At 36.5% G+C, this 13,443-nt stretch overlaps 1 protein-coding gene across 3 annotated transcripts in view; it reads left to right on the top strand.

Annotated features, from left to right (window-relative positions):
• Window positions 1-13,443, top strand: part of MAP2K4 (mitogen-activated protein kinase kinase 4) — a 125,409-nt gene that overhangs the window by 60,967 nt on the left and 50,999 nt on the right. For all 3 annotated transcript variants that reach the window (XM_017531394.2, XM_017531393.2, XM_037739575.1), the window contains one exon: window positions 192-366. In XM_017531394.2, the coding sequence (XP_017386883.1) occupies window positions 192-366 (175 nt within the window). The remainder of the gene's footprint in view (window positions 1-191; window positions 367-13,443) is intronic.

Below are 13,443 nucleotides of genomic sequence, written 5' to 3'. Positions count from 1 at the left end.
CCTAAGTCTAGATCATTCTCAATCTAGTGTGTAAAAAACCAGGATGACACAAACGAAAAACTTCAAAAACCTGGAGGTCAGACTATTTTAGTAATTTAGAAGACATTTTTCCCACACATTAATCAGTACTAAAAGAAAAAAGTTAAAACCTATTTAAAATGTGGAAAAATTGCTTCCCAATATTTTAACAGAGAGAGACTGAGAACACACAGCATTGAGTCATCAGGAAAACTGAAGATCTCCCCTGAACAACACTGGGATTTCACTGCAGAGGACTTGAAAGACCTTGGAGAAATTGGACGAGGAGCTTATGGTTCTGTCAACAAAATGGTCCACAAACCAAGTGGGCAAATAATGGCAGTTAAAGTAGGTGATGCCATGATTATTTTTGGTACTTTAATCCATTAGGTGAAATTTCATGGTGCAGTAATACCACTATTGTTCTGTTCCTACTTTTGTGGTAAATGTGGGTGTTTAAAAAATTGTTTCTCCAACTCCTTTGAGGGTGTTTTGTGGAGAGGTTGTCTTATTGGTGGCACATTATCTCTTTGGAAACATGAGTGTATGAAGTGTGCATGTTTATTGCATTTTTGGCATGATGCATTAACATGTTTTAAACTTCAGGCCCTTCTACTACCAAGGTGAGTTCAGGCTGGGCGGCTGCATCCCTGGGAGCAGGGCAGTGCTGCACTGAGCCAGGCGGGAGCTGGAAGAAGAGGCAGCACACTGGGTTGGGCAAGGTGCGGGGCTAGGGCTAACAGCAGTCTTACTGAAGGTTTCTTGGAAACCACGCACATGCTGTTGCCACTAACCTCAACCTTACTCGGTCCTGACCGGCTCGGCTTCTGTTTGTTTATTTCGTCTCTACTCAGTACTGCCCTGTTCCCTGGTTTTATTGTACTGAAATGCATACCTTGTGATAATGTTGTCACATTTTGTCCTTATTGTGAGTGTCATGCCACTTAATATATTCATTAAAAAAAATTGCCAGAAATGGAGATTTGATCCATAGATAATATCTGGCAAGCTTACGCTGGTACCTGTTATGAACTGGTGGTTTCCGTCTGATTCCTAGTGGTTTCATGTAATTGTAATTTATTCATTTGTTTGTTTAGATGTTTAATAAATCTTTGTTGTGTGTAAGCTATTTCAGGAAAATCAGCAAAAGGGGGAACAACTTATAAAAACAAAGGAAAAAAAAGCTAGCTATGGCCACACCCTCACTGAGCTTAAAATTCCTATGGGAACAAATAATGTTTCAGTTTACAGGAATTGAGAATGGGTTTACATATAGTTTAAGCTAACCATCTTCCTATTAGTGTCCTGTTTTGAGAGTTTGTCAGAGTAGCTTGATGAGAGTCCTTAGTTTTTTCTTGACATTTGAGAATGAATTTCTATCATATTAAAATAAAGTACTATCTGTATAGAAGTTTGTTGTGAGCCAAACTTACTGTAACTATTTTAGTCTTCTTCATTGTTGAGCTTTTCTTTTTGCTGGGTCATATGAAAGTAATGTTGAATCAGTGGTGGGAAAAGCTTTATGATTCTCTCTATGGGTTCTTAACATTGTTTTTGGTTGTATTTTTTAATGCGGTGAGAACTGTAGACTTTTCATAGGCAGATGTATATATACACAACATTTTACATATAAACCATAGACCTCTAAAGACACGCAGGTTAAGAACTCTTCATTATATGTTAACATAAAATGTTCTCTTGGAATGTGAAATGATTTCTGTATTCCTATTTTGTGCCATTGCAGTGTAAGTGGAAAGAGTCATTTATTTAGACCCCTGGATTAGTGTTGTATTGTCTTTATGTGCTATCTGTGTGTGACATCCAGTTTTAGTTGGCTAGATCTTAAGGGAAAGGTTTCCTCTATAGTTAAAGTTGTAAACTTTTCTTTCAGTTATTAGGGAAAGTAGTTTTAAAAAATTATTTCCTGCTTTTTTCTGTTTGTGTTATATGTGCTTCAACTTTGTTGATGAACATTATAAACTGTTTTAGTAATATGGATTGATTTTAGCCATTGTTAAAAAGTTCATTAAGGTAAAGAAGGTACTTCATTTTGACATTTAAAAGTTTTTCCCAGTGATTAATTTGATAACATTTTGAGTTGTATAATACTCAAGTTTTGAAGGAATTCAAGAATGAAAATAGGAAATTGTTGTCCACCGTTCATAATTTGACCTTATCAATAGCTACAGCTCCAGTTGGGATGCTATTAAAAATCCCAACTGTACTTGAAGAACTTTCAAGGCAGTCATGAGACCTCCAAACTGGTTGCTGTCATATCTGTACCTACCACATGGTACTATCTATCTTTGTTTACCATCTTGAATTCTTGAACAAGCATAGCAGTTGGGGATGGGAGAAGATGGCAGTACAGCACATCAATGAACGTATAGCTGAGGAATACCTTTGGATTCCATGACTTTATTAATACTGGAAGTAAAGGTGTTTTTGCATTAATATGCATTCACATTTGACACCAATTGGTGACTGATGTATGCCATCTCTGAATTAAAAAAATGTATTTCTTGTCGGTTTCTTCAAAGAAGCATAGTCTTTGATCACACTTGAGAGAGTTTGTTCATTCCTTACCTAGGTACATTGATCGGATTGACAGGCACAGATATACAGAATCAGTGTATGATTACAGAGAAGTTTGATTTGAGAGTTTGTAGTTAAAGGAACCATGAGACAGTGGTTCACATGGCTGAAAGCTTTCCATTGCTGTTGGTGAAATGAGAAACACAGTTGAAGCAGTACTGTGCCAGCATCTTAATATGCATTTTGGGAATAAAGAAGGATTGCTTTATTAGATCTAGAAATAATCCTTAAGATTGATTTGCAATAATTATAGAAAAGCGAACTGTGATATTAGCTTGATTTTTTTTCTTTGCATTATTCCTCATTTTTAGTTTTGAAGAAGTCCTTCCCCAAATTTATTTTGTCACATATAAGAAGTATTTGAAAAAGGTGACTTTTTAGTAACCAGAAATAATTAACCACAAAAACTTAATCTAAAAATCAGTTATAGTATAATCAGATTTAGTGAGGTTACATTGTAAGAGTTATACTTAAAACAATTTTTTAATCCTTGGTTAGAGGACAGTCTCCCAAGCTGTCAGTGAGTTTCTGTGTTGAGACCTAAGATGAGAACATTTTTTACCCTTTAGTTTTAATTGCAATCCATGCCTGAGGAATGGGTCTTGGTCTCCTGTGAGTGAGAGTAATTTTGTATACTTGTGCCTGAATGACTAGTCTGAGGGCTGCCTAGGGCAAAGCCATTGTTGCCTCTGGGGTTTCTTAAAGCTCAGGGAGGACAACCTTCAATATTTACTGGGTATTTACTTTTGACTGTGATCAATATCCTTTACCAATAACATTTATTTAGTGTCCTATTTTGCACAGTGGTGAGGTAACCACTGTATGAAAACATTAGACGTGAATAGTCATCATCCTCTACGTAAAGTAGGTGTCTGCTCAGCTCTCTGGCAGGGTTAAATGTAGTGGGGTAAAGCCCAGAGTTCAGAGCAAATGTTTGAAGATGCAATTAGGATTAGGTTTCTGAGCTAGGGTTAGAGAAATTCAGATCTGGAAGAAACTCCCAGCATCATTGATCAGAATCACAATGATACCACAGAAAATTTAGGGACACAGGAGAAAAGAAAAAGAATAAATGAAATGTCACAGCTTAGAGCATGGACTGACAAGCTCAGATGGCTGACAGAGGGAAGAATGACTGTCTGTAAGTCTCCAATACTTGGCAGTATGTTCTCCACCTGACCCTGCGTGCAGTATAAAAAATCTTGCACGCCTAGAGTACCAGCTTCCCTGCCCAGTTTTCTATCAGACTCATGTCCAGATTGACTTCTTGAAGGTATGCATGCCCTTTTCATGTTTGTATAGTATGTGTGAGAAACCAAAGAAATATGGAAAATTAAGAGTGAAAATGAGAGGGAATATAAGGGAATGAAGTTCCTGTCACTAAATTGTTGTATGAAGGGTTAATGCTATAGTAAAGCTGTCGTCTCATAGAAGAACTGAATAATATTGTGCAGGTAGGTGGGAATAAGAAAGTGTCATGCCAAATTTGTCATTGTTGATCATTACGATGACTTTTCAGTCTTCTGCTTGAGAAATTATCTGGGTTAATTAGGAAAAACAGATCTGTTGTTTGAGGATAGGTGCATAGGCCAGACTGAGTTAGCAATGTGACCTGGTATGCAAGAATTTCAAGTATTTTCTTTCTGTTGGTGATCTGCCTAACTTGTCTTGTTCTTTAAACCTCATTTCTACTCTTTCAGCACAACTATTTTATTGATTTGAATCTTGATGATCCTGCCCTGTTAACCTGATTGTGATCCCTGCATTCATGCCTCTCCTTGATATTTGGATTTTGACTTTAGTGTCCTTGACCTGGAATTGAGACACAGCCTAATCCTGATGCTTGATAGGAAGGAACAGAGCCCTCTGCTGACAGTATCAGCAGCCCACAGCTCAGCTGTTCGCTGAGCAGAATGAAACTTTAATCTGCTGGTTGGGTAGGCCTCGCTGGTGTAAGATAGTATGCCAAGTATGGGAAGTCAGGTATCAGAAAAGTATGGCTTGGCTTGTTTTCCTGCCACTGGAGAGACCATGCCACTTCTGTCAAAAGTTCGATTACCGAATGATTTCAGTGAAGATTATGATGATAAATAATGATTTGAGGAGGTTCATTTTAGCGTTTAAACATTGGTTATGCATGTTCTGAAAGCACTAGAATGATACTGGGATGGCCTAAAATTGGGAAAGTTCCTTTTTGATGGCATAGAGTGCTTTGGTAGGCCATTTTATTCACTTCCAGCAGGCCAAAGTGATCATATTTGATTATCCAGATCACCTGTGGGATGCAGATGTCAAGGCTCTTTTGTTTAGAATTGAGACTACAGTCTAATATACACTGTTGTTTGGTCAGATTATGTGACTTAATTAAGGCATCTGTGATTGACGGAGCCATGTTCTTTTGTGCTTCCTAATGTTACTTGAAAGCTGTGATGTTCATATGAAAAGTGTAAGCAGAGCATTTCCAGGAGTGGGCACTTTCCAGGGATATGGCAGGGCTATCCTCTAGTCAGCCTTGATTTTGAACTCAGGTACCTTATGTGGATGGGGTTGGAACTCCCAGTATTCATGTGTGTTTGTTTTGCAGTCACTCCAAGTTAGTGTTTTTCAGACTGTGAGTTTGTTCCACTAACAGAATTGTATGTGAAACCCAAGAAATAACCAAAATTGGCATTGTTTGGGGTTATATGAGGGTGGGAAGTAGAGACTGCCTACAGCCGTGTTGGAAGTCCTTGGCACACTAGATCTGAGGAAGTAATAGGGGTACACAATTAAGACAGTTTGGAAATGGTTGCTCTAGGTGAATTTTAGTCAAGCATTATGTATTTTTTAACATTCTAGAGATCTGGTTTCTGAAATCTTCTACCGTCACTTGGTTAACCTAAATGAATTTTGACTTTGGACTAAATCCCAGCTTATATAGTTACTTGGGGAAAAATCTGTTTTTTTTGTTTTTTTTTTTTTTTAAAAGACACAGTTTCACTCCGTCACCCAGGCTGGAGTGCAGTGGCACTGTCTCAGCTCGCTACACTGTCTCAGCTCACTGCAACCTCTGCTTCTTGGATTCAAGTGATTCTCCTGCCTCAGTCTCCCAGGTAGCTGGGACTAAAGGCAAGCATCACCACGCCCGGCTAAATTTTGTGTTATAAGTAGAGGCAGGGTTTCGCTATCTTGGCTAGGCTGGTCTTGAACTCCTGACCTCAGGTTATCTGCCCGCCTCAGCCTCCCAAAGTGCTGGGAACAAATGTGAACCACCATGCCTAACCAAAAACCTGTCTTACCAAACTTCGCTCTGCATGGTTGTCATTTGAACCAGTATTTGATATATTTCGTGCATATTTTCTATCATTCTTTGTCATTTTATGGCCGTGCCTCTGAAATTTGTTGTTATATCAGATTTTTACTGTTATCTCACTTTATGTCATAAGTACTGAAGTGATGATCTGTCATTTATGGTCTTCAGACCCTTAAAATTTTCAGTGCTAAGATTGACATTGTTTCTTTAAATGTGGATGATGTAATTAGTAAAGAGGAAGGAGATGTGATACCACTTGTACCGAGGCATGTCAAATTTGTTCCATTAACTTTGTCCTCAGGGCAGCGCTTCCCATGACATAATGTAACATGTGCTTTTGGAACTGATCTCCCAAGTGCTCTGATAATGCATAGCAGAAGGTAATGTAAAAGGAATTAAGTGGATCTCAGTATCCCCAGTGAGAAGAATGGGATATTACTATTAATTAATTAATTAATTAATGAGGCTAAGATACACCTGGGAGTTTAAGTTGATTTTAAAAGACTTGGATGATTTTTGCAATTATTAATTAGCATTCTTCTTCCACATTCCAGGAATGTAGCAGAACTGTGGAAAACCATATGTGCTTTCATAATTTAAAACAATTGACTTAACAGACACTTATTTTTTCACAGGAAAGCAAGATTTACATCTGTGATCAGCATTCCAGATAACTTGCTTGCTTCTTTTACTTGTTTGTTTTGGTTAATGTCGCCATCTGCTTTGACCTTATTGATGATGGCTTTCTGAGATATCATGGCCATTTGTGTGTGCGATGATCTTTTTAGAAGACTCTAGCTGATAAGGAGGAACTCCTACTGCAAACTAGGAAAATAAGATTACCCATGATTTCCTGCAGCCCAGAGGAAGGTGATAGGATATTGATGTGCTGCTGTGGTTTCTAGGATTTTCCAACTTTGTATTACAACTGAATTCTGGACATTTCTGCTGGGAAAGCAGCATATTTGTAGGGATCAGAATAGTGGGGATTCTGTAGGACTGTGATCCTTGCTCTCCTATCCTCTACATCACTGACTTCAGTTGATCTGGTGTCAATCATTGACTAGCAGTGGACTCCCCTTCACATTTTATTCGTAGACAGTAGCCTTAAGAGGGCTCTTTAGCAAGGATTGCTTAATGAACAAGGAAGGGTATGTTGATGGCATAGCAGTATTGATGTTTGTAGATCACAGAAACTGGATACATTTTCAAAATATGATTATATTAATTAAGATAATCTTTGTTCTTTTCATCTTTTGATTTTTAATGCTGAACCTCTGCTATATCAGTCTTCATTTTCTGTGGAGAAGAGGTCCCATGTGCTGTGTTTGCTCATATACTAGTTCTAGGATTTCTGCATGGATGATAAAATGTTTACTAATGTTTACCTGGTACAAAAGGTAGGCAGCTGTCATAATAGGGAGCTTTCCATTTGGGTCTTGTCTTGGGTGTCATGCTTTTAGCCATCATATTAATTTGACAGGACAATTGGCAATTACTTGAAATATGGAATACAGATTCTTTGGTAACCTTAGATGACAGTAGGTGCTTATGTAGCAGAATGAGCCCTCTGCACTAAAGTATGGCCTTTAGCTAACTTAGTTATAGCAGATTCCACATAGACTGCTGAAGAGTAAATACCTTCTGGTATTCTGATTTTGGTTGCTGGTCAAAAATGATGCTTTGCCTTGCTAATGGCCAGATTACCAGTAGCTTGTGTTATTTTATCTTGTGTCAATTTGTTTTAATTGGTGTCTGGAATAATCTCCATAGCCTTATACTGATTTTCTTTAATGATGATTGAATTCATCACCTTGCTGAGTTTCATTGTGTCTGTGCTGTATTTTCTGATCCAGGAACTCACCTGTATTTTACTTTAGAATACTCACCTCTACCTATTCCTAACTTCTCTAAGTAACTACATGTGTACCTGTGTGGCAGGGAGCTTTGTCTCCTGTTGTGCTCTTACTGTCTTTTTATACTGCCCTCTGGACCACCTCAGCTGAGCCATACAATCACCTGACAAGAATTTGTCATGTGAGAATTTAGAGATCCGTCAGGATAGATGATCATGCCCTTTCACATCAGTTTTCCCATTTCTTAGGCTCCTCACATCTCATTCCTTCATGTATTGTCTCCATTTCAAAACAAAACAAAAATAGCATCAGTTAGAATTGATAGCCATTTTGTAAGTTTATTTGATTGTATTGCTGCTTTTAAGTGTGTCTATGGCACCGCTGCTTTCTAAAGTTGTTTTCTGGACTCCTGAGTTCTTGATTCCTTACGTTTGCTGATGACTCATATCCTTTTTGCCTAGAATGTTCAGATCCTAGGAACTGACACCTGTAATGGCCTCTGTGGAACTTCTGTTTTAATGAAGTGCATATATGACTTGTCATCCAATAATGACCTATTTTCCCTTTCTCCAAGCAGGAATTGGATCAGGTAATCCAGAGTGCCTCTTACACGCATTGTTTAAGAGACAGCATTTGTTTTCTTTCTGACAACTTTCTTTCTATAGCTTGACTTGATAGGAAGAAAAACTGGGTTGATCTGGGAAAATCAGTAGTTGTCGCATCAGGACACAGGCAGTTACAGAACGGTCATTTCAAGGCAGGCCCTTGTGCTTTGAGATATTTTTAAGCACCCTAACATGGAGCTGTTAGGGTTAACTCTGAATCCAGGTGACTGCCAAGGACCACTATCAGAATCAGCCAGGTATTTATTGAGCACCTAGGCACCATGCTATTTGGTGACCTGCTTCTTAGGACTTAAAATGTGAGCCTTTATTTTGCTTCCTCTACAATTCCACCCTTAGCCATTACGTTGTCAGCCTGCCTGCCTTCCTCTACCACATTTGAGTCTTCCTAACCTTACCCCCGTAATAGTGATCATTTCATCATCATGCTCTTTTCCACTACCCCTTCTCCCTCTCTCTTCCCACCCCTGAAAACAAATTTAGAAAAGGAAAGGAAACAAACAAACAAAAAGTTACCATTATGATGCGATTAAGGCATAATATCTCAGTAAGAAGGGGTAAATTAGTTTTCCTTGAAGGTATATGCTTCCTGTTTCTATCCATCCTCTTGCTTGCTTCTTTTTCTTTGCCCTTCCACTCCAGTCCTTAAGTGAATTTAGTTTTATTAGTTCCTCTAATCCCTTTTCATTATAACAATGTGCCATAATCTGCTTGAAAGTTTTTCATACTTACCGATGTTTTATTGCTAGTCATTCATCCCTGATGAACAAATTATATGTGAGAGACGGATTTGATAGGGTTTGGATACAAGGCTGGAGAATTGTGTCACTGTGAAAAGAGGGCCCCGCTAGAGATCTCAGTGTAAAATTAGAGGACATCTAGAACAACACCACATTTACATAGTTCTTCAGTATTGGTAAAAGGGTTATTTATACTTAAAATTCAAGCTGTCAAAAATGGAGGCATTGCACATGAGGCCAAATATTATTCAGGATTTTTATCAATTGATGTTATAAGCTGTCAACATTTAAATCTACCAATGACTTCTGATACCGTGTTGTACAAAAAGAAGGAAAACACCCTTTCAACAACTTGGGATTTGAGCCATTTTTGTATGATTGGGGCTGTTCACTAAGTGAATGTTGTTGTGTTTTGTGATGAGGTGGAGCAGAGGGCAAGGGATTTGTAACTGAAAATTTTTAGCTTGTCCTATGAGACTTGTTAACTTTCTATTACTTCAGCCTAATCCATACAGAACTCCCAACAACTCAACTTGTGGCTGATCCAACCAATGGCATGAGGTGGACTGATAGTTTTAGAAAAATTATACTCTTTGGATTTTTTAATTGGACAGGAACCGTGTATTATATTAATAGTCTTAAAGCCAGAGAACTGAGAATGTAATCTTTTTCCCCTGTGTCTCTAGTGACTCTTAATTGGAGTGAGGTTGGCATTTCTGACCTGTATCTACTTGCTGTTTTCTATTGGGTTTATACTCAACCTTGAATACAGATTTGGACACCAATTAAAAAAAATTAACTTCAAGTTTATAAATTTCTTCACTATAGAAAGCTACTTTTACATGTAGAGTAGTAATTTTTTTGTTTTGTTTTAAATGTTAATTTTTAAATTTTTTCTGTTATATTTCAATTGAATTTTTGATTTTAAATTTAACATTTTTTCTTTATGTTATATTTCAAATAAAGTGAAACTTGAAATGATCTGAAAATACTTTATTATTGGGAAAAGAGATGTGGAATTTTTTTTCAAGAAACACAATTTGTCTTGGGGCATGTAATAACTTAAGCTAAGTTAATAAAGTAGTATTAAGTAAAAAGAGCTCAGTAACCCCATAATAAAAAAGAATGATTTTGATGACTTCTGATGTTTAGATGAAAATAAAATAAAAAACTTAATGTTCTTGAGTTGATTTTCTTAAGTATGTTATGGTTTCCTGTAGTTTTCATTCTACTCTGTACTGACAGAGAAAAAAGGTTTGCTGAGCTCAAGTAAACATCAGCCTTATATAACTTTTAAATTTATATAAATAAATGAAATTTTCCTGCTATTCAGGGTTTTTTTTTTTTATCAATGGCTGTTACTTCTGAACATTGTGACTATAAGAATTTCAAGTCATATAATTGGCGTCACCTTTGTACTTGCATTTTTCTGTGCCCTTAAGCACAGCTTTATGAAGGGAAGAGAAGTTTGTTCTTTTTGATATGTTAAATTTTTAGGTGTGCTCCTTCAGTATTAGAAGATCCTAGATTCACTTGTTTCAAATGTAGAAGTCTTTCCCGTAGATATTGTTTTGATGGCCCGTTAGAAAAACTTTCTTGGTAGTAGCTTTTGTCTCTAAGTGTTCTCTTATTTGAATCATTGATTGTCACTAAATATTCTACTTGAATTATTTATTGAGTTATTAAAATCACTAATTTGAAGTTACTGCTTTTGTAGGCATCTGCTTGTAGTTAATCCCCTTTTGGGGTCCTTTAGGCCTTTTGAAATAGTTTATTAATTGCTCACATGTGATAAATGTTACAGTTCAACCCTAAAACGTTAGAATAATTAAGAGTTAGCTGTACTTGCTCAATTTCAAACAATTCAGATGCGATACCAGCAGCTACTTTTCTACTCACTGCCAGATACTTAGCAAAATGTTCGGAGAGTGTGGGGAGGTGTTGATCTGTTGAAAAGCACAATCAATTTTATTTTAGGCTAGTAGGCCATTCAGCTGCTCGGTGTTCTGTTTTGTACTAGAAGTGACATTAAAGAATACTCACAGATGAATAGATTTTACTGCCAGCGCTGATGATCTGAAAGGCTAGAGCTGTGCTGGGAACTCTCTACAGTTGGTTAATAACAGTTCTGTCAGAGATTGCCTCAGTATTAAGTATCAGTCAGATGTTGAAACTTCAGTTAGGCCTTTAGATCATGTAGTCCATATATCCTTTCTGTAGCTACAGTAGGGTTTTTGGACACTGGCTCCCAAAAGTCAGTTACTGATGATAACTATTGAGGTTTTTACTGTAATATGCTTTCTAGTTGAAATATTAGTATTTGTACAATTGTATATTTAGCATACCACACAACTAGTTTTATGAAACAAAAAATAAACTAATAAAGAGGATACCTTTTATGTATTTTATGTGTGTTAGTGTATTTCCATTTGCCAATATATTCATACTAGTAAAAATAGAAAAGAATACATTTTTTAACACCTTTTAATAGTGAGTACTTTAACTAGTAGGTGAAAATCTTCCCCCAACCAAAGGGTTATTTGATACGTAACCAAAGGGTTATTGGATTTTTCTTCCCTGCTTTTCTCTAATTAATAACTCTTTGTTTATTTTAAATTCAGATATACAGGATTATTAAGATTCTTTTATAAATACTTTCCTGAATTAGCATTTTCACAGCCACAGTTTTAGAGTTTTTCTTTTTTAAAGGTATAAATGTAGTCAAAATATTTACAAAAATTATCAAATCATGCTGTGAACAAATTCACATCACATCTCTGGGCTATTTTGACTTTTTAAAAATATCATTTCTGAGCAAACATGCTGAAGTTGATTTAAAAGTAAAATTATTAATCCACAAGCTATGAAAATAGCAAAATGAGAGAGAAAGGGAAACTTTGCTTAACATTAACAGAACTAGTGTTACTTTGTTTCTATTTATCATTCTTATTTTAGTCCTTGTTTATCTGAGCATTGATATTTAATATAAAAGTTGTAGGTAAATCTGTGTATATAACATAGATGCCAGTTAATAAATTTTATTTGCTTATAAAATACTGTAGCTAGCAAGCTATGCATTTTAAGTAGCAAAGTTAAATTTGGAATCTATGGAATTCCTCAAAAATGAAACTGAGAGAACCTACTTCTATTCCTTAAAAAACTGCTTATTCTCGTGTCACATGAAATACATCTTTTGTATCTCTTTGTGCCTCTGGCTTCTTTTCTGTAAAATGGGCTCAAGAATTTAATTGACTGCCTTCATCCCTTTCAAGAACATTGACAGATACCTTGAAGTCTTTGGAAGACAAAATGCCACCTTGTGTATTTTTTGATACTAACTTGCCTTGTAAGTATGTACTATGTATTGTACACAGTGGCGTGGTGTGATATTGTGAACTGTTTTTTATGAGAACAGAAGTTGTTTGCATGCTTTGATGTTAAAACTATAATTTCATTATTAATGTTTTATAATTTCTGAACATGATTCTTTCCTCTGTCTCCAGTGCAGTGGGCATTGTCCCTGCAAATACCTCTGTGTTCTATGCTGTTCTTGAATAAGAGGTGGGAGGTGGGGTACTTAATGTTTTCTGGCATTCTCTTAGAAATGTGCAAAGAAATTGTTGTACACCTTGGTTAGGAATATATCCCTGGTACAGCTTGGTTAGGAATATATGGAGGAGGGCTTTATTAGCTTAGGAATAGACAAAAGAGCCCTCTGTTTTCTCATTTTTAGGTTTTCTTCCACAGGTTTATGCTGCCCTGCATTTTGTTTTTAGTGTATAGAAAGTGCAGTTAAAGGACAGAGTCCCAGTCTAGGATTTTGGGGACCTGGATTCTTGTCTGTGCACTGCTTCTATACTAGTATTCACTTTATCCAGTTCTGGACTATTTCCTATCTTTGTCAATGAGGACATTGTGGTATGGTGATGCTAGTGAGTGAAGAGGGATGTTCTTGCATTGAATGCCTAGACTCCATACGATTTTGAAATGGTGATTAAAAGTATGTATAAAGCTACCTGTAATTATTCATATGAAACTGTTACAACTCATTATCATTTTCTCTATATTTGCATGTGGAGGTTAATTTTTACTGCCTAAGAACTTTGTTGTGTAACTCCCAGCGTTATTAGTAAATGCGTGTGGTTAAATGGCCCTGTCTCCTTTAAAGGATTTCTAAGTGCTGTTTGTTAAACTTTCTGTGGTAAAAATTATTCTTGTAAAGCATAAGGAAAGATGATAATTTTCATATCTAGTTAATATTTGTAAAGTTTACTTGGTAATTTTTAGTCTTGTGGTAGAGGTTTTTCTCCACCACGAGA

Source organism: Cebus imitator, unplaced genomic scaffold, assembly GCF_001604975.1.
Source record: "Cebus imitator isolate Cc_AM_T3 unplaced genomic scaffold, Cebus_imitator-1.0 Scaffold72, whole genome shotgun sequence".
Lineage (NCBI taxonomy): Eukaryota > Metazoa > Chordata > Mammalia > Primates > Cebidae > Cebus > Cebus imitator.
Note: the sequence above shows the minus strand (reverse complement) of the source record. Positions and strands in the feature narration are given on the sequence as shown.